A 27661-nucleotide genomic window follows, 5' to 3' on the forward strand; every position below is an offset into this window, starting at 1 on the left:
TGGCCCCATATCTTATTTTCCCCACAGTCACCTCAAAAGACATGTGTGACATTAAAAGTTGCAAACCCCACCAGCAGCGCTTGACTTGGACTGAAATAGGTGCCGGTACTCATTTTGGGTGCAGGTACCTTTTATATTTAGGTGCAAGAGCGCTACAATACTTTGGAGCTAATATTCTATAAAAGGTGCAGGAGCTCAAGCAGTAGAACATTTGAGGTACCGGTACTCAGCTCCTGCCCAAGTCAAGCACTGCCCTGAAGAAAAGGGAATGTCTTCATCCACCACATTCCTGAGCGCGTAACAGAGCATTGAAGGAAATAAGACTTAAAGGGCTGGTCTTCTTCCTTCATTTCTCATAAGCGTGATCAGTCACTGACAACATATGCTAAAGTGTTGAAGGGCTGAATTGGTTCACTAATCTTTCATCTTCAGGTGAGTGCTGAGAGTTTGTCTGACTACTTTATATAGAATGTTGATCATTTTAACAGTATAAAGATATTCAGGGTAGGGAGAAGGGGGCTGGCGTCATTTACACTCATTTAAATATTTGAGTGTAAAATTACCTAAAAAAATGCTAGTAGTAACTATTTATTAGGCTACAGGATGAGTTTACAAATACCAAACAGTCGGGCATCAAGGAAAAACATTTAAAAATCTAGATATGCAAATGTGAACTTTTCAAGTGACTGAGAAATCAAATGAGTTTTTAAAAAAGTAAGCAGGCCTAGACAGGCTGTATGAGATAAATATAGAACCACACTGTGATTATAGGAGGAGTCACCATCATGAGCTTTATTCTGTTAAAACATTTCCCTCAAGTCCAGCAACACAGTGATCTGCCAGGTGGATGAGGGTGCGTTTGAATCCATTAATATTGTGCTAACTGAAGGACTCGTGTGAGGGCCATGGTTTTGTGCAGTCTGTGCAATTGAGCCATTGCATCACATATGGCTTTAATGTTAATGTGTTAGGGTACAACTTATAATATTGAAGAGCTTTGACCAGTTCTCTTGATAAACAGATTCTGTCAGTGAGACTAAGATGTATAAAAAAAAAGTTAAATACAGTATATCTATATAAAAATAAAACTATAGCTCAAGTCAAACTCACAACATTACAGTATGCATGCCAAGCAAACACACAATGGACAGTACCATGACAGACTAGGTTGGGGTAAGTCATTATCTGGGAGCAGTTTTAAATTGTATTGCTCATCTCATGCCATTTGTCACATTTTGCCAGAGAAACGTTGAGAGTTGAGAGAAAACGTTGCAGTTTTAAACTGTCCAGTGAAAATCACTTTTAAAAGTGAATATTGTTAACTCATACTCAAATGTTGTTGCCTCGTCCTATGCATAGTATTTGTGGCCGAAGTATAAATACAAATCAACTCAAACAAAAAAATAATGCTTACTATGATATCACCCTCCTGAGGAGAATGAGCTGGCTAATCACAGTTCTACTCCTATTCATATTTTTAATGACCGGCATATGCCCACACCATTCCTACACAGAATATGTGCTTTAACATACTTAATTACCATTTTTTTAGAAGGAAAACCATTTCACTCATTGTAATTAATGAGTAATATTTCGTAGAAATCTGGAAACACTCAACAGTTATTAAAAAAGGTCACCTTTGGGCAAAAACAGCAGCTTTGAACTGTATAACTGATCAATGCACCATCATACCCAGTCATTTCACCCTTAAAATGGCTACATTAGTGCCATTTCTTACCGATGTAAAAACTGAGAGTTGGGGTTGTAAAAGGACTGCATCTTGCTGTAACTGTTGGTTTGAGTTAGGGCTATCATGGTGGTGTCTCCATTAAAACACAGATGGTGGTTTGAGTTAGGGCTATCATGGTGGTGTCTCCATTAAAACACTGAGATGGTTTGAGTTAGGGCTATCATGGTGGTGTCTCCATTAAAACACTGAGATGGTTTGAGTTAGGGCTATCATGGTGGTGTCTCCATTAAAACACAGATGGTGGTTTGAGTTAGGGCTATCATGGTGGTGTCTCCATTAAAACACTGAGATGGTTTGAGTTAGGGCTATCATGGTGGTGTCTCCATTAAAACACTGAGATGGTTTGAGTTAGGGCTATCATGGTGGTGTCTCCATTAAAACACAGATGGTGGTTTGAGTTAGGGCTATCATGGTGGTGTCTCCATTAAAACACTGAGATGGTTTGAGTTAGGGCTATCATGGTGGTGTCTCCATTAAAACACAGATGGTGGTTTGAGTTAGGGCTATCATGGTGGTGTCTCCATTAAAACACAGATGGTGGTTTGAGTTAGGGCTATCATGGTGGTGTCTCCATTAAAACACTGAGATGGTTTGAGTTAGGGCTATCATGGTGGTGTCTCCATTAAAACACAGATGGTGGTTTGAGTTAGGGCTATCATGGTGGTGTCTCCATTAAAACACTGAGATGGTTTGAGTTAGGGCTATCATGGTGGTGTCTCCATTAAAACACTGAGATGGTTTGAGTTAGGGCTATCATGGTGGTGTCTCCATTAAAACACTGAGATGGTTTGAGTTAGGGCTATCATGGTGGTGTCTCCATTAAAACACTGAGATGGTTTGAGTTAGGGCTATCATGGTGGTGTCTCCATTAAAACACAGATGGTGGTTTGAGTTAGGGCTATCATGGTGGTGTCTCCATTAAAACACAGATGGTGGTTTGAGTTAGGGCTATCATGGTGGTGTCTCCATTAAAACACAGATGGTGGTTTGAGTTAGGGCTATCATGGTGGTGTCTCCATTAAAACACTGAGATGGCTTGAGTTAGGGCTACCGTGGTGGTGTCTCCATTAAAACACAGACGGTGGTTTGAGTTAGGGCTATCATGGTGGTGTCTCCATTAAAACACTGAGATGGTGGTTTGAGTTAGGGCTACCGTGGTGGTGTCTCCATTAAAACACAGATGGTGGTTTGAGTTAGGGCTACCATGGTGGTGTCTCCATTAAAACACAGATGGTGGTTTGAGTCAGGGCTACTGTGGTGGTGTCTCCATTAAAACACTCTCTCCCCGTCGCCACACTCCCTGTGTGCCCCCCCAATACATTTTTGGGGCTGCCTCTCGGGCTTCCTACCGCGCCGCCATGCTGACTCCATTCCTCCCAAGAAGTGACACAGTCCAGATCTCGCTCCCATGTCCAGAAATCCTGACATCGCTGCTGCTGCCCATTACCACACCGCTTGGTCCTTTTGTGGTGGGTGTTTCTGTAACTGCAGATTTCCTCCTCTTCGTCTGAAGAGGAGGTGTAGCAGGGATTGGACCAAAACGCAGCGTGGAAAGTGTCCATATCGTTTATTATAAAACAAACTGAACACTAAGAACAAAACAATAAATGTGACCATGAATGAACACCAAACCGAAACAGTCCCGTGGTCACAAACACCCACAAACCAACAGTGAAACCCAGGCTACCTAAGTATGATTCTCAATCAGAGACAACTAACGACACCTGCCTCTGATTGAGAACCATACTAGGTCGAAACAGAAACCCAAACATAGAAACACAAAACATAGACTGCCCACCCCAACTCACAGCCCTGACCATACTAAATAAAGATAAAACAAAGGAAAATAAAGGTCAGAACGTGACAACCACTATGATGACACACCAAATGTATTAGATAGATCACGGGAAAAGAGCAGGAATAGGCTTTTGTAGGCTACATTCCAAACTATGTCTTCCAATGGTGCGACTGCTGTCCTTCATTGAAAGATGATCCATTTTGAATCAACGCTTGGACGTAAGGATGACAGCAGTGGTGTGTAGTCTATAGCGACACGGACATCACTTATTATTGATATCTACATAGCGCGTTGATGTGAATCACACTGCTGCTCTCTCATTTAGAAAATTGTGCCTTACGGATTGTGGTTGTTGTGGATGGCTGTTTACAAATCTAAATGTGTATTTGAACCCAATAATGGTTGAATTCAATACGTTTAAGCTGCCTATCAATCATTGTTTTTGAAACCAGTGGGCAGCCAGTGAAAAATGCGCTCTTGCAACAGCTCCATAGTGCAGATCCAAACCTATGGAATAAAAGTGGGGCTTTTATTGCTCAATTTAATCCATGCTGATAAAAAAACTAAAATCCATAGGCCTAATGGACACATGCTCAGATTTTCACACTTTTGATAGACTTAAAGGTGCAATCTGTAGTTGCTACATCAATTTTTGTACTTATACATGATATAATATATATATATATCCATTGATTCTTGAAGAATATAATTTACAAATGCCTCATGAGTTTAGTTCAACTGTCAAACTCCATGAGAACCCAAAATATATGCTTGTTTTACTCCAATGTTTGTAAACATTGTAAATGTAAACAAACACTGTAGAGCCACATAACATGATTAAAATAATACTTTTTATATCATGGATGGTCAGTCCTTGCATCCATAATCTGAGAGCGGTTACATTCCTCTAGGCCCATCCATCAGCTTTTTACCAAAACAGGCAGGGTGAACCATTTTGTTATTGTTTCATCTGTGGATTTGCCCTTTAAACAGCTGTATATGATCAAGATATCAAAGTGTCACCAACAAAAAGGTAAACAATAGGTCTATAACAAATGCAGCAGGCATTCATTTTTCACATGTAAATAGCACTTTTCAGTAGTCCTCAAAGCATGCCATTCCATGAGCGCAGCATTTATTTTTTTAAACTCAAATCACTGAGCCCAATCAGTCCTACATGACAACACAATCATAAACAACAGAGTAGAGCTGGCCAGTAAGTCCTTAGTCTTGGTGTCATGTTGAGGTAAAACTACTTGGCTAATCTATACTTCCATATTTCCAAGTCCTATTCTTGAAGATCAAAGGTTATAACATTAATTGGAATGACTGGAATTCTGATAGATTTTGGTTTTAATGCAAAGCTATAATTGAATGGTATTATATGTAGTAGAAAGCGATGGGTTAGAAGAAGTCTACATAACCAACCCATAAAGTAAAATCCATATATGTAAACTTTAACTTTGATTTATCCTGCAATATATGTGGTTCAATTGGTAACATACATTTTTTGCCTTCTTTTATGCCTCTTAAGGGGAAAGCAATCTAAAAGTAACAGAATGTAATCAGATTACATTACTGAGTTTGGGTAATCCAAAAGTTACGTTGCTGATTACAATTTTGGACAGGTAACTAGTAACTGTAACGGATTATATTTAGAAAGTAACATACCCAACCCTGGTTATATATAAAACTCGTTTTCACATGCAGTCTTTTTAACATTGAGACTCATTGTGCCCATACAGTAATAGTATTACGAGAAATGCCTTACATTGTGATTCTGTGCCAAGGCATGGCCACTCCTGAACATTGTTACTGAAAGGTGAAGCAATAGCATTACTACAGAGCTGGACTGATGCTTATCAGTGTAATTCCCATACAAAGACGCTTTGACGATACGTAGGGTTCAGTAGGCCTATGTCACTAGGAGGATGTCATTATGCCAAGACAGGAGGGTCAACTTCAAGGAATCATTGACAAAATGGAACCAGTCAGACATCAATTCACTGCATTGTCTCCACTGTCATTCTATTGACGGTATGACCCACTGTCATTCATGCCACTTACTGTAGATCCCTGAGATGATATACAGTAGATATGATATAGAAAGCTATCTTTAGCAGATACCGGTAACAGATATAATTTATCTTCTGGTGTTGAACTTGGGAGTTTCTTTGAAGACAATATAGCTAATTGGCAATAAAGCAAGTATGTGGAAATGTTTACTGAGAAAATATTATCAGTTGAATATATGATGCTATGTCTATCAGAAGTTGTTTTGTCTCAGTTTTATTTGGATGTGTATCAAATGTGTCTGGATGTAGATGTGTCTTTTTTAAATATTTGTTTTACTTGCTATATTGTATTTACTTCGCCACCATGGCCCTTTTTCCCTTTACCTCCCTTATCTCACCTCATTTGCTCACATCGTATATAGACTTATTTTTCTACTGTATTATTGACTGTATGTTTGTTTTACTCCATGTGTAACTCTGTGTTGTTGTACCTATCGAACTGCTTTTCTTTATCTTGGCCAGGTCGCAATTGTAAATGAGAACTTGTTCTCAACTTGCCTACCTGGTTAAATAAAGGTGTTCTCAACTAGCCTACCTGGTTAAATAAAGGTGTTCTCAACTTGCCTACCTGGTTAAATAAAGGTGAAATAAAAAAAATACAATAAAATAAAGTGGGTGAGTACTAGGTTTAAAATAGGTTTATAGGTTTTATAAGTTGTTTGGACATGCTTTCTGGGCACCAAACTAAGCCTTACATTTGTCCTGGCTTGTCTAAATAAACTGCTTAGCTGCGGATGTTCATTTCCCTGAAGCTAAAGTATATACTACTTATTTGAGTGACCAATCTTGATTGGCAAGTCGTCTGATTCCAGTATTAGACATTCAGAAGCACACAACCAGTGAGTTAATGGCTAACCAGGCTAACTAACAGAGTTCATGTAGCCTATTAATACTCTATACATGTAGGTTAGAGGCACACAGCTCAGGGTTGACTGCTCTGACCTGGTGGTAAGTAGTAACACTAAGTAAATATAGACCGGCTTTAGAAGGAAGCTCCTACTTTCCTGTAAAAAATCCTTCTCATCAGCCACTCATTGTGTCATATTTACGAGTTACCATCCGGTCTGACATTGGTCCGTGGGACATTAATCAATCACTCAGTTATAGTTGGCTGATAATGATTGAATCACTCTGCAAGGTCTAATGTTAATCTAAGCAGTTTTTAATGGAGGAAGACCATATTGTCCTGGGTTCCTGGTACAATAACAATAAGATTGATAAATACTAATATTGAACCATTTCATGATTGGTCTATGCTTTATGGTGGTCATTATGCTGGGTTATTGTTTTGTCATGGGGTCATATGCATGTGAGGCATTTTACTGAATCAATATTATTGAAATGTTTGTTATCTTTTCTTCATTTGTAGGAATAGCTATCAGTGGTGGCTAGATAACCGATAAGCTTCTCTAAACTACGGGTACAGTAGGTATCATTGTGCAATAAAGCTATGCAGGTTATTTTTTTTTTACATGCAGATGCTGCGTAGCATAGCAACAAGGAAGGGCATATTGCCTCTATGTTAAATTACAACAACCCCACACAGTAAGTAAATATTTATGAGTCAAGGAACCCTGCCAGATATGAATGTCAGTGGAGGCGGTGCACATCAGATAAGGAGATCAAGATCAAGACAGCAGTCTAACAGACTGTCCAATGAATTATAAACATCATAAATTGACCCTTCCAGCAGAAAGAAGGAATTCATTATCTAAATATTAAGCTCTATATCAAGAGCAGAACTCTGACCTGAAGTTTGAAAGGGTCAGTCTTAATTGCTGGTCTCCAGGAAGTAGCCATTGCCTATGTATATGCTACCCAATGTATACAGTACAGTAAACAAAGTGGAGGCTCTGAATACCTTAGACATTTTGGTATCAGAAAATACAATATGCCAAAGATTTAAAAATATATATATAATCCAGAATCTTTATTGAGAAAAGCAAGGGTTTCTGAAAATAAAATGTTTTCATTAAAATTTTCATCCCTTGGTATTACTCAAAATATCATAAAACATTGCTAGTGTACCAAACCTACTGTAGGCTATAGCAGGGGTTACCAAACTTTTTCACTCGGGGCCCACCTTCCAACATTGGGGAACATTTGGAGAGACTTTTGCAAGTTTAAGGCTTATTTCCTGCAATTCTACTAATTTTGTCATGGTGTGCAAAGAACAGTTTGCAGTTTTAAAATAAATGTTCTGTAATTCTATACATTCTGCCATGTCTAATGTGTATTCATCTGATATTTGAGTGACAAAAAAATTACTACAATGGGCCATTTATTTTTATATTGCTAAAAAACCTTAATAAAAAACATTAGCTGACATGGGCTAGTTGATCTGGACATTTCTGACAAGTTATAAATAGCTCTCCAAGGTATGCAATGACTAACATTAAAAGAGGAACTGGTGATGCACTACCCAATTTTGCAATTGCATCGTGTACTATTACAATTTTCAAGAGTAAGTTTAAAGCCGGACTGAGTTCAGCCTAGGGGCCGCGCCCCGCAGTTTGGGAACCACTGGGCTATAGGACAACAATCAAAGGGTTCACTCACATATTTGATGAGATGTTAGTTATTTCTTAAATATTGGTGAAGAAAGTGTGCTGTAGGTGATAAGTCAGGTGTAAATGTAAGGAAGCAGTACATCTGCAGTCAGTGCATATTTGTTCATGACATGAATGTTTACTCCTTTCTTGCCACTCACTGGATACAATTTTATTAAAACTGTTTGTTCTACATGGTAATAACATTTATTGCCGACGTGAAGGTAATGCCAAAACAGTGAGTTACCCTTGGTTTGTAGTATAAATAAAGGAAAGGATTATGAGAACTTGGGGGATTGTACCTAACAGCCATGAGCAGAGTACTGTGTCTTATGAGGGTTAGTAGAAACATTCAGCCATGAGAATTAGTCTGCAAGAGGAATTTTAATTTCAGTAAAGCAGTTCAGTCCCTTGTGTAAGGCATATTAACATATCAGCTGGTCTTGAACAGATAACAGCATCACCTCCACTAACAGGTACAGTTACACGCTTTTAAAAGATGCATCTTTAAATTTACTAGTCACAGGAATACTTTAAAGGTTCTCCATTGAGCATGCATTTTAGCCCAGAAATAGGTTTAATCTGGATCCTGGTAACAGCCCACTTAGAATGGCATATATCCTTTATTAGGTTTGCTATGGAAATTTGAGCATTTCACTTCCCAACACCACAACAGTAGTCGGAATTAAGTCAATAGATCAGGTGGTGTGCATGCCAGAACTGACCATACGGTCCGGTCCGTGTTGAGAAATCTCACGTTCAGTTGCCATTTTCTAATTTTATTGCCCACAAAGCGAGAACTATACATTATAGGTAGGACATTATTGGTTGTTGGTATTCTTGATCTGGTTGCTTTTTTGACTATTTTATCAATACTTTGCTGACTTCTACACTAAAGCCTAACTTCAAAGATGCACACTGTTGGACCATTCTTCAGTGCAAGCATGTTAATATTCAACCTGTAATAATAATGACAGTGATGGTAAACATGGATGTAAACATGTATCCATAGATAAGAGTGTCATGGCGATATTTCACAAATCTCTTCTCTTGGCTTTGAAACAGAAATGTGTGGGTAATGTTGGGCACAGACATAAATACTGGTAACATCAGAGTGAAATCCATTTTATTCCTCCCTATTTCCTCTAGTTGCAATAGAGGATTGAAGGACGTAAAGAGGAGACTATAGTCAAGCTTCAATGATAAAGACCTAGAGAATGTAATAGATGTTTGTTAACAATCTTGTCAATCTTGTAATTTGTTAAACTTGACAGATTTTTACATTCCTTTACAGATCGAAAATGTGCATGCACACAATGATTCTACTGGGTTTTGTGTGGTTTAGTCTGCCACTTCTTGTGGCCCTTGCCTCACCAACCCCTGCTTCGAATGATGAGAGAGGCCCCTGTCAAATCTACAACTCTGGTCGCTCCGCAAACTGCCTTGGTCAGCAACTGGATCATGTTCCATGGAAGCACCTCCCTTCCACGCTTGAAAGTATAGATCTCTCCTACAATGAAATTCATGCCATTCGTGTTAATTACTTTTCTCACCTACCTCATCTTCGTGTCCTCGAGCTGCAGTTCAACAACATCTCTGTGATTGAGGACCGTGCCTTCCACAACAACCCCCTCCTGGAGCATCTTAACATCTTTAACAACTCCCTAGAGGAAATCCCTGCCAACGCCTTGCAGGACCTCTTCAACCTAAGGGAACTCCTTATGTCGAATAACCTTTACACCCAGGCCACATTGTCAGCTGATGTTTTCTCCAGATTGACCCACCTCAAGGCCCTGTCCATGGGCGGCCCCTTGGTCAAGGGTCTAAGGAAAGGGGACTTCCAGGCATTGAGGAACATTCAGTTGCAGGACTTTGCCATTAAAACTTCATCAAATATCAGTTACTATGAGCCGGGTAGTCTGAAGGTAATCCAGACAGGTAGAATGGGTTTTGACATGGCCATAGATCAGAAGCCGAATTTCCTACCTTTGATTCTACGAGACTTGGCCAACAAGACTTTCAGTCTCATCCAATTCAGGAACCTCTTTGAGTTCATGTATTACATGGGAGATGAGGATATTTTCAGAGGTTTGCAAGACATCAAAGTAGATTCACTCATCTTTCACCGTGGAAAATTCAATGAGAACCTTATGAGGATGGCCCTGTTTAATCTACAAATCACCCCCCTTAAACGTCTGACACTTCAATACATTGACTTTGCTCGCTCACCCAACTTTCTGGATAATGGCTTGGGATCCAGTATCAAAGACCTTGCACTGAGTAGACTAAATTTGTGGTAAGCATATCTTATTCTACTCTGTTAAATTACAAAAGCACTATGCAGACATTTCTACCCAGAAGATGCAAAAACAAATACAGGTTCTTAGTCACAAGTGTATTTTTTTCATCAATTGAAATCTTTTGTCATATCTATGTATTGGGAAAGTACCAATTATGTTATCATCTTGACCACATCATCTTGACCATGTTTTTTTCATGCTTACATTTTTTTCTTGCTTAATCCTCAGGCACATCAGTAATCCAGACATTTTGCGATTTGACTGGCGCTTCACATGGTTCAACAAAGTCCGACTGCTGTCCATCCAGAATGTCAACTTCAACTCTGTGCCTTGCGATGCCTGGCTTAATATGGAAGACATGGAGGTTTTGGACATCTCAAACAACCGCCTGCAGGACAACATCCTCTTCAACCAGAGATGCGACTACAGGGGCACCATGCCGGCTCTTCGTTCCTTCAATGTCAGCACCAATCAACTGACCAGCCTTCAGGACTTAGCCTCCCTGACCAGGGAGTTCAAACAGTTGAAGGTCCTGGATGTCAGCCACAACATGTTGGGCTCTGCTGAGAAGAGTCGCAACTGTAACTGGATGCAGAACATCACCCAGGTGATCGCTCACCACAACCGATTCGAAAGTGGTGTCCTCCAGTGTCTGCCCACCACAGTACAATTCCTGGACCTCTCGTACTGTGACCTGGACCAGCTGGACATGGCCTACTTCCAACAAACCATCAGCCTCAAGGAGCTCCTGCTCAATGGGAACAAGATCAAGTTCATCCCCTCTGGGTGGAGAAGTCACTCCTTGCAGTCACTGGCTTTGGATGGGAACTCCTTTGGGCTCATCAGCATGGGCTCCTTCCAGGACATGCCCCAGCTGTCTCGACTGACGGTGGGGAACAACCCATTCCACTGCACCTGCGACCTCCATGCCTTCATCCAGCATACAATTTCCAAGGGGAAGGTCAACATCAGCGACTGGCCAGAGAACTACAAGTGTTACCATCCAGAGGCCCTGCTCAATACCGCTGTGGCAAATTTCTTCCCGGGTCACGTGGCCTGCGATATCAGACTGGTCATCATCATCTGTGTGGCTACTACTGTAGCTGTGGTTTTAGTGTTGATGCTTATATGCTACATATTCAATGTTCCCTGGTACATCAAAGCCACATATCAGATCCTCAGAGCCAAATACAGGGCTCATCAGGAAGGAGCATCTGGAAAATCACAGATCTATGTTTACCATGCCTTTATCTCCTACAGCCACCCAGATGCAGACTGGGTCAGGGACCAGTTGTTGCCCTGCTTGGAGAACAGCAAGCCCCCCTACCGACTCTGTATCCATGAGAGAGACTTCATGCCAGGAAAGTGGATCATCGACAACATCATTGAAAATATTGAGAGCAGCGAAAAGGTAAGGGTGAGGACCCACCAAGACAAGTTAGAGGTGTTTTAACAAGTAAATAGTACTAGACTTTTAAATATAAAAGGTCAATTGAACAACCCAAAATGTAAGATCTATGTTTTGTTTAGGTTTGTATCCTGATTCCTGCACTGTGAATTTGCCTAAATGAATACACCCTATCCTCTGAATTTTTTGTTTCCTAATCTAGGTCATATTTGTGTTGTCACACCACTTTGTGAACAGCGATTGGTGCAACTACGAGCTCTACTTTGCCCAGCAAAGAGCCATCGGCAAGACCTTCAGCGATGTTATTCTGGTGGTGAAAGAGCCCATCGACCCTGAATCTCTGCCCAGCAAGTATTGTAAGCTCAAGAAGATGCTGTACACCAAAACGTACCTAGAGTGGCCCCAGCAAGCCAAGCAGCAGACCTTCTTCTGGGCTCAACTTAGGAGCTGCCTGGGCAAGCCCACAGTGACTAAAGAGCAGGCTCTTAGTGGTAGGAGCAGCAGTGTATCCTCAGTGGGTGCTGTGCCTGTGATAGAGCTCCCTCTAGAGGATGGGAAACCAGCGATAGCTATGCCAAATTTAGACAGAGAAGCAGAGCTCCACAAAGTAGTTCCTCAGGAGATCGAAAATCTTTCAGTGAGAAGTGCAGAGTTTTATGGGCAAAGACCAATCCCTGTAGCCGTGGCATCAGACAAAATAAGCCAAGCATGTAGCTTGGAATGTGTATAGTGTCCCAATCTCTCTCTGAAGTGCTGAGCTTGAGTGACTTCTTGGCCATGCTGTAGCAGATAATGTGTTTGCTAAGCTGCTGGTAGCATTAGCAAGTGTTTCATAATGATGTCAGTGAATAACATGATCTGTCTGCCACCCACCCTTCTGACATGTACAGTGCTTACTCCCCCTTGAACTCTTTACATTTTGTTGTGTTACAAAGTGGGATTGAAATAGATTACATTTTTGTGTCATTGATCGACACAAAATACTCCATAATGTCAAAGAGAAAAAAATTATAATAACAGAAGTATAAGTATTTATTTATAAGCACAAGTATTCAGAAGTAAAAACTGGCTGAACAAATCACATAATTTATTAATTTTTAAACCTTTATTTAACTAGGCAAGTCAGTTAAGAACAAATTCTTATTTTCAATGATGGCCTAGATCTGGGGGCAGAACGACAGATTTTTACCTTGTCAGCTCGGGGATTCGATCTTGCAACCTTTTGGTTACCAGTCCAAAACTCTAACCACTAGGCTACCTGCCGCCCCATGGACTCACTCTGTGTGAAATAATAGGGGTTGATGGTATTTCTGAATGACCTCCCTTTCCTCTGTCATCTGTAAGGCCCCTCAGTCAAGTATTGAGTTTCAAGCACAGATTGAACTACAAGAAGGGCAGTGATTTGTAGATGGTAAAAATAACAAATCAGACATTGAATATATCTTTAAACATGGTCAAGTTAATAAGTATGCTGTGGAGGATGTATCAAACAACCCAGACACATCAAAGAAACAGTCGTCCTTCTGAACTGAGCTGCAGGATAGGAAGGAAACTGTTTAGGGATGTCAACATGCGGCCATTGCATTTTAAAACAATTACAGAGTTCAATTGCTGTGATGGGAGAAGACTGAGGATGGATCAACAACATTGTAGTGACTGCACAATAATGACCTAAATGACAGAGAAAAATAATAATACAAATATACAGAATAAAAGATATCCCAAAATATGCATATTTATGCAACAAGGCACTAAAGTAATACTGAGGGGGGAAAAACACAGCAAAGGAACACACTTTTTGGACTAAATGCAAAGCCTTACACATAATGTATGCCATTTAGCAGACACTTCCAAAACGAATTACATTTTGTGTGCACATACACATGCCATGTAGAATCGTCTCTGCCATGTCAAAAGGCACGCAAGCCACAAATCTCATACGAAAACAGAACCAGTGGGGACTGCATGTTAAATGACAGTTGTTTAGAATTAAAAATGTAGCTTATGCAATGTATTCATGTCCAGTAATATTGAAAAAAATGTGATGGTTCAAATATTGAAAACAATATAAATACAATAATGAAATATAGTTTCATAAATATTTTTTACTTTTCTATACTCTATACCTGCTTTAATGTACATGTGAATGTTATTGTTAATGTGTATGGTATTTACTAATTTAGTAAATAACAAATGAGTTAATTGCTTATCATAACATTGCTTGCCTAATGCAAATTAATTTATGCCAATAACTCTAATAAAACAGTGTTGTTTTGACTGTTGAGTGGGTATTTAGAAATAGGGATGTGTTAAAATGCAGTGTAATTCTGTTTTACAATATCAGTGTGAAGGGCTGCTTTGTGAAACCTGGCAATATATACAACTGACCAATAGATGACACCCTTTTACATTTTCAGGAAGTCACTTTAAGTTCGTGTGTGTGTGTCTTGAGGAAGAGATCAGACTTATATCACAGAAACTGGCAGATGTCAGACATGATATAACAAACAGCATCTGCGTGTAGTTATATGCCCAGCAAGACAACAAACATACTTTTATTGTATCAAGTGTTTGTTCTATGTAACAGAATAGAGTATTCTTAACTATTGTGTGTGTATTCTACTGAGGATGATCCTCTGGGACATAACACTGACAGGAGATTTACAATGTATTTTGGGTGATAAAACCTAAAGAGCATTCCAGAGCATGAGTTAATGTTTCTGTTCTATATGGTACCAGAGAGAGATGGTTCCAGTTTGGAGTCGGAGGGACAGACACTGGTCTCTATACAATGAAAACTGTTGACACAGCAGATACTGTCTGCTATGTATTATAGGTATCTTTCATACAAATCTTAACCTTGTGACCCATTCTATACATCTTTTGTTTGTCATGTAGGTTGAAAGGGGTGTATCTTGGCTATAAAATACCTTTGTACTTTTGTCTCGGGGCTCTCAACAAATCATTTGATCGTGAATCGTCGACCAGCCATCATTATCATAGAGCACTCAATTGATTCACTTTATATGTGTGCGTTGTATTCACCTGCTCCCTTATTAATAAGTGATTCAATATTTAGTGTAAGTATAACTCTGACTTGTGTGATAAGTTTGTCTCTCCTCATTTGATAGTAAAAAAAATGAACCACTACAGTTCCTATTCTAGTATGTCTCCTTTTGTGTTTTTCCAATTGTTAAATGAGAAAATGGCTACCCAGACTAAATCAAAATGTATTATGTGCCACCTGAGCACAGAACATAAGAAGAAAACATGTTATCACTCTACTCATTTTAAATCCCATGTGCATTATCATTGCTACCTGTATTTTCAGTATTCTGGTATAATAGGTGTGAACTGTACAAGATAATTGAAGGTACAATTAAGTTCAAGATTGCACAGGCTGTAAAAGATTCTAACAGTTGGTTCTGCTTCTCTGCACGGTAATGAGAGATGGTGGCTTTAGTTTCCCACACAAAAGGGAAAGGTGAGTGCTCTTTTTTCTGGGTCACTCAAGTTGACATCTACTTAAGTGAGATCACCTTGGAAACGCACTCCGCAGAGCCCGCTTTTGTGGCCTTGACATGGCCAAGCCTCGATGAACGACTTCCACCAGACTTGCAGTATTTGTCCTGGAGCTGTCTAATCTTGGAAGGTTAAGTAAAGTATAGCCTACAAAGTAATACGCAAAGTATATGACATGCAAATACTTATGACAGAGGTCTGTATTCTGACCACATAGACAGTTACCACATATCAGGCCTAACACCTTTGCCAAGATATCCTAGAAACTACGGCTTCTCAGGCATTATCACTTTATTGATCCCTTGGTTGTGTATTCTGCAAATATACATTTAAATTAGTGTTTGTTTTATTGAGTGTTTATCTAATCTACCGTAGTCATAGCATAAGAGCATGTAATCTTGAAAAGGGATAGAAGTACAGGCGTTGTATGTCAACGTGGACATTAGCATATGAATGAATTAGAATCTCATAGAATATAGCATGTGTGATGAAAGATGGCTCATTCATTGGCTACAGCTGATTTGAATTTGGTAGTTAGAGTCTGTTATGAGCGCATAAGCATACAGAGGGAGATTATTTCCATGTGATGTCATTTGAGGTGATAAATACTGGCAAACCATTTTGGGTGCCCAGCAAGGGACAATGGTGTGAGAGAGAGAGTGTATGTATGGAACATACTGTAGTAGGCATATACATATCTGACCTGCTGCTGTCATATCCCATGGCTAATGTACTATCATATCCCATGGCTAATGTACTATCATATCCCATGGCTAATGTACTGTCATATCCCATGGCTAATGTACTGTCATATCCCATGGCTAATGTACTGTCATATCCCATGGCTAATGTACTGTCATATCCCATGGCTAATGTACCGTAATATCCCATGGCTAATGTACTGTAATATCCCATGGCTAATGTACTGTAATATCCCATGGCTAATGTACTGTAATATCCCATGGCTAATGTACAGTCATATCCCATGGCTAATGTACTGTCATATCCCATGGCTAATGTACTGTCAAAGCCCATGGCTAATGTACTATCATATCCCATGGCTAGTGTACTGTCATATCCCATGGCTAATGTACTATCAAAGCCCATGGCTAATGTACTGTCAAAGCCCAGGGCTAATGTACTGTCATATCCCATGGCTAATATACTGTCATATCCCATGGCTAATGTACTGTCATATCCCATGGCTAATGTACTGTCATATCCCATGGCTAATGTACTGTCATGTACTGCCAGGAATTGTGTACACATCATTGCGACATGGGCCCGTGCATTATCATGCTGAAACATGAGGTGATGGCGGCGGAAAAATGGCACGACAATGGGCCTCAGGATCTCGTCACGATATCTCTGTGCAATCAAATTGCCATTGATAAACTGCAATTGTGTTTGTTGTCCAAAGTTTATGCCGGCTCATACCATAACCCAACCACCACCATGGGGCACTGTTCACAACAAACCGCTCGCCCACACAACGCCATACACGGCACCTGCTCGGTACAGTTGAAACCGTGATTCTTCCGTGAAGAACACACTTCTCCAGCGTGCTAGTGGCCATCGAAGGTGAGCATTTGCACACTGAAGTTGGTTACGACTCCAAACTGCAGTCATGTCAATACCCTGGTGAGGATGACGAGCACGCGGATGAGCTTCCCTGAGATGGTTTCTGACGATTTGTGCAGAAATTCATGGGCTTATTTTTCGTGGACAGATTTTGGGCGGAGTAAAACCTCTTGCTTCACCTCTTGCTTCACTTCTTCCTCTCTACTTACAGCTGGTCCCTGTCTTGGGTTCTCAGCAGATGTGTATGGAAGACAGCTGGCTCCATGTGAACTACTCCCGACGCTCTGTTTTAACGTTTAGAAACGTTAATAATTATACCTTGCAATATGGTTTTGGAAACATAAAGCCTTCCACTTTCACATCAAAATAATTTCACAAATGCTAAATAAACACTTAATATTCAATGTTTTAACCGGTTTTAACACAGTTGCAGGCGGCAGTATTTTTCAGTTACAACACTATTACACACAATTGTTAGGAGACGCTTCGATAGCTAATTAGTTAAATAAAGGTAAAAAAACAAAACAAATTAATTAGAACAGGTCGTCTTCTTCAAATTTCAGTCAGTCGTCTTCTTCAAATTTGTATTGGAGGACCGCAACAAACTGAAAGGTGCATACACCTCCACCTACTGTATTGGAGTGTGAGGACGGTCACGGACTCCCTATTAATATATTTCTCTTATCTAGCCCTGTGTTTCCACCTACTGTTCTGGAGTGTGAATTCATTACACTTTGACACAAAAAGGGAAGGGGACAGGGAAAAGGGACCAACTAACCTTACATCCATTAAAAACCTCACAACTTTTCCACTACTTGGCTCCATCGGAATCCTACACCAGGCTGACATCCTGGGAGGACGAGACACTATCATTCAACACACATTGTAACTCAACTGCAATAAAATCTCATACACCCAAGTACCTGTCTGCAGCTGCCACCACAACATCTATTTTGTGTGATTTACGTTCCATTCCTGAGGTACAGTTGATAACCATGGCTATGCCTCACTCTCTATTGGCCACAGCCTGCTCACAGGGATCATCTTAGGATCTCTAGCCCTGTACCCATCTTCCTCTTCTACTCTCTTCACTGTCTCGGCATACCAAACTTTCTGTACTACTCTCATCCAAGCAACTTCAGCCTGCCTTTCTCTCACTGGAAACTTCTGATCCTCAGCACCATGGGTACCCCCACAGTTAACACACAACTGTTTTCACCGATACTGCATATTCCTTTGTCTCATGCCCCCCTGCACACTTCTCACGGTGGCCTCTGTCTTCCGTAGGCCTAAATAAGCGCTATAACATGGAAATATGGCAGAACTGCATGGACCTCTAATCCTAAAAAGGTGTGTAGTCATTTAGCTTTTTGTTTTTTCATAAATACCATCTCACTGATGTGAAAGTTATTCCAAATATTTCCAAAACAGTATCTCTTCGTGCGAGGTATAGGCCTATTTGCGTTTAGACAGAGCATTTGGGAATTGTCACGGAATTTCCCTCAGAAGGCTAAAGGGTACGTCCAATGGCTCATGTAATGCACTAGAATAAATGTTACATGCGGTATATTCATTCATTACGCCAATTTTGTTGCAACAGAAACCATTTAGCCGACGCTAAACGGTAAACGTTTTGCAAGAGTTTCTATTGGACAAATTCAGGTAGGTCCCGTTACCGTTTCCTCTGAGTGCATCAGTGTGGTTCTTAAACCGTAAACGGTTTCCGCTGCAACTAAACTCGGAATGGGAGTCGGTCTTTTTAGTTGCTTTAATCCAATAGGTCCCATAATTTCAAGACGTCGTTGTTAAATACAGCCTATACGACTGTCTTGTTTATGCGATAGGCTAATACATTCTGTATAATACTTATAATTAGTAGTTGCACCGCGAAATGTAACCTTACATGGTTAAATTAATTAGGCATACCTGTGTCATTTGCATCCGTGACGTTGTAGGTTTCACCGGTGGGAGGCGCCTGATTTGAATTTTGTCTCAGGTGAGATGCATAAAACAGGTAAGATGAGAGTCGACGCCACTTCTGCTTCGTTTGTCATCAGCTTTGAGGTGAGTAGCGGACCTGTTTGTGGTAATATATATATATATATATATATATATATATATATTATATAAAGAACCTGTGTGCCTAGTTCTTGTTGAGCATATGTTCATGTTTGGCCATGCAGCCTATTTTTATTTGTTATACCTTTATTTAACTAGGCAAGTCAGTTAAAGAACAAATTCTTATTTTCAATGATGGCCTAGGAACAGTCCGGTGAGAATCAAAAATGTCCTCTTTTGGGGGACTCTGTAACATTGGGTTTCTATTTTATAGTGTTTCTCTTTTGGTAATTGCACAATTTGCCATCCTGTTTTATAATTGGCTTAAACTAGGCCTACAAAAGGTTTCAGCAAATGTGCTTTGGGCCTATACTGACTGGAATAACTATACAGTGTACAAAATATTAGGTAGACCTTCCCCTCTTTGTCCTAAGAATAGCCTCAATTTGTCGAGGTCGACAAACTCTACAAGGTAAAAAGCGTTCCGCAGGGATGCTGGCCCATGTTGATGCCGACACTTCCCACAGTTCTGTAAAGTTGGCTGGATGTCCTTTTGGGTGGTGAACCATTCTTAATACAAATGGGGAAACTATTGCGCAGCGTTGCATTTCTTGACATACTCCAACTGGTGCGCCTGGCACCTGTTAATTTGAACAGAAGTCTTTTGTCGTGCCCTTTCACCCTCAATAGCACACATTCTCAAGACTTAAAATCCTTATTTTAACTTGTTTCTACCCCTTCAACTACACTGAAGTGGATTTAACAAGTGACATCAATAAGGGATAATGGTGTTCACCTGGTCAGTGTCATTGAAAGAGCAGGTGTTCCTTATGTTTTGTTCACTCGGTGTACTTTCAGTCCAATTGCCTCAACAGCCCGTGGTGTTTTAATGAGGGTGTTTTCACAGAGCTGATCACATTTGTAAGGAACAGAACCACACAATCTAAACTTATCAAATAATGCTTGATTCAGGGGTGTTGTGTGCTTTAGATGCATCAAACATTAGGCCTACCCCCTTCAGAGCTTGAATTACTAGGATAGCTGCACACATCATGAAAGAATGGGCTACATTTGTGTCTCTGGGGATGACAATTTTATAGCTTGTGAAACCATCTATAACCTTACTGAGACAACCAATCCTTTTTGAAGGTTTATCATGGACCCCCTGAGAACAGCAAGGTATGACTGTTTCCTCTGTAGGCCCACCAGGGCTGTATTGTTGAAGTGTGCTCACCAGGACAACCAATAGCAATGTCTCATTCTCCTTTGGATCAATATTTTTCAATCCTAGTTGCTGCTGGAGTTGATGTCTTATTTAAAGATCTTAATTCATGGGTTGCTAGTTATCGGATGCCTGTCTAGATCATAATTGACTTTGATTTTCAAAGACCACATTTGAAAGGGGGATAGAATTTAACAACCCACATGATCATTTTAAACTGGATTAAATGCTAAAAAAAACTGGCCCCAGTGGCTGTTGCATACAGTTTACAATATTCTACACACTGACAAATGTTTCATGTAAAAATAAACATGAACCAGTAAGGAGTTCACTTCATGCAAATGGACTTTTACTGTAAAATCTTATTGTCCATACAGTTTATACACTGTCATGGATTGACCTGTCCCTCACATTTCTTTTAGGTTTTCACAGCAGTGTAAAATGGGTTCCAAACTTGAGAGTGCAATGGAGGGGCTAATTCAAGTGTTCTACTCATACTCCTCAAAAGAAGGGGACAAGTACAAGCTGAGCAAAGTTGAGCTGAAGAATCTATTGCAGGGTGAACTGAGTGAATTCCTGGCGGTGAGTTTGATTCCTAATGCTGTCCAGGGGAGGGATATGTGGTTTCAATATGACATTCTGTTCAATTACATTTTAAGTAGACATAAACTAAATGTAAAACTGCCCCAAAGCAAGTCATGCATGCAAGAATTGGAGAAGTCTTGATTTATTGAACAGTTGTGGGACCATCACCTTCACAACATTGTATTAGAATCATTTAAATGATACAATGGCCTTGCCTAGAAATGACATCACCTAGACATTTCATAGATATGAAATGATTTGATGGTAAAACAATGGCATGAGATGGATTTTTCCATCTGATTGGCTTTGTGCAATTTCCTGCACATTGCTTATTCCAGTTCTTATCTACAACTGTTCTAAGAGTCATGTGGCTGCTTCTGGTCTTGGCCTACCTTTCAATGCATTAACTGTTTCTACTCCTCTCTCTCTCAGGCATGCAAGGACCCTATGGTAGTAGAGAAGATCATGAGTGATCTGGATGAAAACAAAGATGGCGAAGTGGACTTTCAGGAGTTTGTCGTCTTGGTTGTTGCGCTGACGGTGGCCTGTAACAAGTTCTTTGTAGAGGGCCTGAATGAATGAATGAGTTGTTGGGGGGGGGGGGGGGGGGGGGGGGAACAGCAGTCTGACCTCAACTTTCTACTCATTATTCCTTGTTAATAAAACAAACATACTTTAATTTGATTGAAATGACTATCTTTTTGACAAAGGCAAATGTTTCAATATTATTGTCACATAATGGTAATTTCTAAAAGGCTCTTTTCACTGTTGTAAAATGATTGCTTCTGGAGAGAATCCTGCAATGGACTGGGCAGTTTCAGTGTACTATTGCACTAGTAGTTAACATTCTGCTCAGATCAATGAAGGTGATCATTGCTGTCTTTCTAAATGTTACTCAGCTCATTTGACTTGAATGCGTGTTACTGGTACATGTCTTTTGCATAAACTCTGGGCCGTATGAATCAATCGTCTCGGAGTAGGAGTGCTGATTTAGGATCAGTTTTGCTTTTTTGAACTGTGAATAGGATTACATGGACGGTAGGGACTTGATCATTAAAAAAGCACTTGTACTGAGATTCTTCATATGGCCCCTGGTCTGCCACCTATGCTTAAACATGGCAAACCGCACCCAACATTTTAGGGAAGGCTTTGTACTGAAATGCACAACACCTCATGTTTGCACTTTTAGCCAAACATTGTTCTAAACTAACTTCCAAAGTGACTTCCTCTCAGGTGTGCACTGCAAAGCTCCAGAGGAAGGGGGAAAAAAAACAAGTTCCCACACAGCAGACTTGCTGCATCCTAAGTTTCCCCAATCTTAATGAAATGCAAAGCTTGATTTAAATCCATGTAAAAGATTGCTTTAGAGCCTGTGTGTTGGCGGCAACAGAACACTGCAGTCTCTGACAACTTAATACTGCAGTCTCTGACAACTTAATACTGGAGTCTGGATGCTTCAGCCATTTGCTTTGAACACTTCATGTAACTTAAAATATGAGCGTGCCCTGAGCAGGTCAGGGTTTCATGACTGTGAAAAATGTGCCACGTTAAACTAATATTTCAAGCAGCCTTCAAAACTACTGTACAGGTCGATGTGAGTGTCAATCCGAGAGACCACTGGAAACAGGCTTTGGAAAATTAACTAAGGATTCATCAGGTGAAATCTAAATACTAGTCTTCATTTACACAATTTGCCAGAAAAGGGGTACATTCTCTCAAAATAAATTTTGGCCAGACAATATGGAAAAGCAATTGCATTACATGTATGGTTGCGTGCCCTCCACTTTCCGTGAAATATTAGTCTTTTGGCTCTGGCCATGTCCGAATACCCATACTTGCGTTCTAAATAGACCATTTTGTAAAAAATCAAGTATACTTTAAATGTGCAGATGTCAAAGCTGAAATAAGTATGACAACCAGATATGGGGATGTGCTATTAAAATTAACCAATAACACGAAACAATGCAATTGTGCATGATGCATTCTCAGTATAGAAAAACATTGATAGTATGTCACTTTCAAAGATCAGGTATTGCTTAAATGTTACTAATTTCAGCTCATCTAGAATTCGATGCACATTTTTCCATAGTGCATTGGAAGAGGTGGGCTGTGAGTGATTGGCTACTTGGAGAACTAGGACCTAACAAAATTAGGCAACTTAATTGGGAAGATGCCAAATAGCGAAGCTTCTGCGGTGGTGTTCAAATGTACTGTAGGCCAAGTAGTTTTTGTTCTCTTTAAAATGATGCGTGTTGCATCAGGCTACATATTTTGAAAACATTTACCCAAAGTGGATTTTTGTTCTCATTAAAGTATTGTACATCAGAGCTTTTAAACTAAACCACCTTTAGATGTTTTAATGCGTCAGCAGTGGGGACTCGGGATGTGGCTGCGCTATTGTCATGTTAATCAGGCCTTTTGATTTGAACACAGATTGTTTTAGGTTTGAAGGCCTTAGCAGTCATTCTGATCTCGTTCCCAATTATCAGTGCTTTAGTTTTCTGTTGCTGTCCAACAGTTTTGAATCTGCGATGCACCGGCATGTCTACGTTTTTTTGTTGATTTTAACATTTGAAAAGTTTTGGTGTGTGTACTAGGGTATTTGATTTAATGTATATATGCACTTGGGTTTCACTAAATACGTTAAGAAACCAAAACCAGATTTAAAGTGCCTTTGAACGGAGTATGTGCCAGTCATACCGGTTTGTGTCAAGAACTGCAACACTGCTGGGTTTTTCACACATCAGTTTCCCATGTATATCAAGAATGGTTCACCACCCAAAGGACATCAAGACAACTATAACGTCATGACTATTCAAAGTTTAGAGAAATGGGCTGTTTAATTAATGCATGTCTTTTGAATTTGGAAAAATCCACCCGTACTCTGCACCGCCCCACCTACTCAGCCAGTCACTGCGTTGTGGCCGTGGCATACTTTTTACTAAACGGTATGTGCAAAATAGTTTGTGACAATGAGTACATAGTATGCAGTTTAAGTATGTAGTACGGATATTCGGACACAGATACTCACTTCTAAACTTCCACTCCAAAGTCTTTGAGCACCAATGAGTAAGGGAGTAAACTCTGAACACAACACACGATTTTAGAGATGTCCTTGGTTATGGAAGAGTACACTCGGCCTCTTTGTCCCTTGTTGGCTGCTTCAGTACCAGGTTTCAGGGAGAGAAAGCAGGGTCAAAGAGTGTCACCAGCTGACTCTTTATACCTACACCAACAATCAAGCAATAACAAATAACACCTTTACTGTTAGCACTGCACTCACAAAAAAAAGATGTATGGAATCCAGATACAAGATCTGATAACACACAGTCTCTGTACATTTCCTCACCTTTCTCCTGAAGGTATAGCATCCTGTCCAGCAGCACCAGAGTCTACACCACCGGTGCCAGTAGCAGAGCCAGGCTGAAGTATACCACCACACGACTCTCCTGCCTCAGCATGGCCCCCACTCTGCAGGTGTCCAGGGGCAGGCCAACGCGGAGCAGACCCAGACGGGCATACCTGTGGGTACATGGTGAGAGGGGGTCAGGGGTACATATAAGATAGATGATCATGTTTGACCTAAAGGCTACATATAGAGAACGCAGATATTGAATTCCTAAATGTGATCATCAAAATGATTATCATTATACACAAGGATAATACCAAATAGTAAAGGTTTTTCTGAGACAAATGCAAGGATGAATTTCTTAGGTTTTCATCCTAACATACAGTGAAAGCTGCTGCCTAATGATACAGACTGAAGAGGTATGGATACAAACTTGTGTAAACACTCACCCTGTAAAGGGTAGTAGATGTGCTTTCTTTATCGCCTGGACTGATAACTGTCTTCAGGGTTGCCCGATAACAGTGCATCCTTAGCAACCCACTCTCCTCCCGCAGCCTGTGCACGTAGTCCTCTATGGCGTGACACGCCCACTCCTGTGCTTTATAGGACAGCTGGTGTCCTGGCAACCCCTGCACCGAGGAGCTCATAGGGTAGCCAAACTCTGAGTGACATGTCTCATTGGTGGGGAAAGGGGACGGGCTATGAGGCCAGGGGGGTTTGGGTTCTAGCTGGTGGTGATCTTCATGTAGCAGCACGCCACTGAGGTGATGCCATGAACGTGAGGGCAGCTGGAAAAGTGGAGAAGTAGGGTGGCGCTGAGGTCCCCGCAGGCATGGAGGCCTGTTAGGACGAAATCTGGACATCCCTGCCCCTCTTCCACAGGGCAGACAACAACTTCAGTGGATGAACACTCTTGGCAGAGTAGGTGGACATATGGGCCTTGTCCGGCTTTAGTCTTGCAGAGACGTTTTGGAAACGAGAGTGAGCTAGACCGGGGTTCATGTTTTACACTAGTAAAAGAGTTTGTACATGCATTGTCATTATTCTTGCGTGGGGATGCAGCCTGGCCATTGTCTTAACAACCCAGGAATTCTGATTCTGCAGTCAACGCAGTCTGGTCTCCATGCCCATGTTGCTGATCAGCTTCTGACATGGACCCCCCGCTGTCTCTTCTTACTGAGTCCAGCCAGAGCGATCTGATCCTCACAGACACAGTTACCATTTCCTACCTGCTTGATGTTTTGGGGTTGACCCAGCCAGCCACATGGTAGGGTGAGAGGCCAGATCTAGAGAGGGGAGGTCCATTCTGAAAGAGTATGAGCAGTATAAATATTTAATTCTTCATTATATTGCATATTAGCAATATTCACCAAATTGCTTCACTCTTTCTTCCAAAAAAATCCTAGTCAACTGGGCCTTTCTTGCACTTTACTACTGAGCGTTCTGGTGCATTACCTTCCTCTGCCGCTCCTTCTCCAGCGTCCACAGAAGCTGTCCATCATATTTGGATGCCATGGAAACTAGAGTGGGATCAGCCTCAATTCCAGTCACAGACCGAGCCCAAACGATAAGAAACAAGTCAAATGGCCCTAGGGAGACCAGTAGGGATATACAACATCGTGACAAATCATATACCGTGACAAATCTCATTGTTAGGCAGATTACAAAAAGTAATATTGTGTGACTCCTAGGTCTGATAACAAGACTGAATATTAGGTTACCTGTCCAGAGCCCACATCCACCACACTATTGCAGTCTGTCAGGTCACAAAGCTGCTTCACCAACTGTGGAGAGAGATGAACAGATCAGTATCCACAACTGAAATGCTTATTTGAATCAGCAGTATATATAAAAAAGTAGTATGCACATCCATATATGTAAAGTAGTATGCACATCCATATATGTAAAGTAGTATGCACACCTTTACCTTGCCCAGACCCCAGATCTCATGCTGCTTTTTGGGTTTCACATGTTTCCCAGCAGTGAGCTCTGACTCTCTGACTCTCCTCTGGCTTCAGCATGCCCACTTCATGTCCCTGCTTGCCCTGGGTTGTCATGGGGAGCGTCAGGGCATGCGCAGTGGCCCGGAAAGCCAATAGTGAAAGAGGCAATAGTAGCTGAAATTTAAAAAAAGTAAATTGTATAAGTTATTTAACTGTTTTATGATATAGAATCCAATTCAAATTGAACGAATACACTGGTATGACTGAATACCTTTTTTATATTTATTTTATTTCACCTTTATTTAACCAGGTAGGCCAGTTGAGAACAAGTTCTCATTTACAACTGCGACCTGGCCAAGATGAAGCAAAGCAGTTCGACACACAACAACACAGAGTTAGTTACACATGGAGTAAAGAAACATACAGTCAATAATACAGTAGAAAAACAAGTCTATATACAATGTGTGCAAATGAGGTGAGATAAGGGAGGTAAGGCAATAAATAGGCCATGGTGGCGAAGTAAATACAATATAGCAATTAAACACTGGAATGGTAGATGTTCAGTAGATGAAAAAAACAACAACTTCAATTCACATTCAATCTGTTAGCTATTTGTGGGGGTGACAGGTCACAGAGGATCTATTGCCATCTGGTAGATGTAACAGTATAACTTTAGACCGTCCCCTCGCCCATACCCAGGCGCGAACCAGGGACCCTCTGCACACATCAACAACAGTTACCCATCGCTCCACAAAAGCCGCGGACCTTGCAGATCAAGGGGAACCACTACTTCAAGGTCTCAGAGCAAGTGACGTCACCGATTGAAACGCTATTTAGCGAGCACCGCTAACTAAGCTAGCCGTTTCACATCCGTTACATAGGCAATGTAGCCCATAGATCCTCACTGAATAATTCCTATGGCAGGAGAAAACATGATCAATAACACATTAATTGATGAGTAGCTAGAGAAATCTATCCAGGGGCCCTTTTGAGCCAGGGATCAAGCTTCATAGGAAACTTTGAGCCAGGGATCAAGCTTCATAGGAAACTTTGAGCCAGGGATCAAGCGTGTAGGGTGAAGTTGCCTCTAGACGCTGACCTTTGGTCAGTTTTACATTTTTCCTAATAATGGTTTAGGTCAGGATTGAGGGAGGGGAAGTTGATCCTAGATCTGTAGGGGAAACTTCAACCTGGAGCGGAGGACTCAAGACCTGATAGCAGTATATCACGTGATCATCTTATAATCAAACAACAGCAGCAGCTTAATTAACTTTTTTTTATTTTTTTTACATGTAAATAGAATGCGTTTCTTGCTACGTACAATTATGAAGGAATCGGAGATGTGTTTGTATGTCGACAGAAAATATGTAAGATTTCTTGCCAACTCTCTTTGCTGCTCTGCTGAAAGTGTCCGTGAGCACATCATTCGACTGTCGCATCGGCAACTGACTGGCTACAACAACTGGTTACGAATTGTGAACATTAAACATTTCAACAATAGGCTATTTCAACAGAGTCCGA

The 27661-nt window shown here is 40.7% G+C and overlaps 2 protein-coding genes and 1 pseudogene across 3 annotated transcripts; 2 read left to right on the forward strand and 1 right to left on the reverse strand.

The window, feature by feature from the left end:
• Nucleotides 1-302: 302 nt before the first annotated feature.
• Nucleotides 303-15044, forward strand: LOC109903645 (toll-like receptor 2 type-2). Its single transcript, XM_020500486.2, has 4 exons — nucleotides 303-432; nucleotides 9467-10468; nucleotides 10701-11883; nucleotides 12083-15044. The coding sequence occupies exons 2-4, from the start codon at nucleotides 9474-9476 to the stop codon at nucleotides 12608-12610; spliced, it is 2706 nt and encodes a 901-aa protein (XP_020356075.2). The 5' UTR covers nucleotides 303-432; nucleotides 9467-9473; the 3' UTR covers nucleotides 12611-15044.
• LOC109908601 (protein RRNAD1-like) lies at nucleotides 12899-27594 on the reverse strand (annotated as a pseudogene).
• Nucleotides 18936-21453, forward strand: LOC109908623 (protein S100-A1-like). Of its 2 annotated transcripts, XM_020507287.2 has the most exons (4): nucleotides 18977-19047; nucleotides 20191-20220; nucleotides 20686-20845; nucleotides 21281-21453. In XM_020507287.2, exons 2-4 carry the CDS (start codon nucleotides 20198-20200, stop codon nucleotides 21428-21430), a joined length of 333 nt encoding a protein of 110 aa, XP_020362876.2. In that variant the 5' UTR covers nucleotides 18977-19047; nucleotides 20191-20197; the 3' UTR covers nucleotides 21431-21453. The 2 variants fall into 2 exon arrangements, with proteins under 2 accessions (XP_020362883.2, XP_020362876.2); XM_020507294.2 differs by lacking the exon at nucleotides 20191-20220 and having other exon boundaries at nucleotides 18936-19047.
• Nucleotides 27595-27661: the final 67 nt, after the last annotated feature.

This window comes from Oncorhynchus kisutch, linkage group LG2 (genome assembly GCF_002021735.2).
Source record: "Oncorhynchus kisutch isolate 150728-3 linkage group LG2, Okis_V2, whole genome shotgun sequence".
NCBI lineage: Eukaryota > Metazoa > Chordata > Actinopteri > Salmoniformes > Salmonidae > Oncorhynchus > Oncorhynchus kisutch.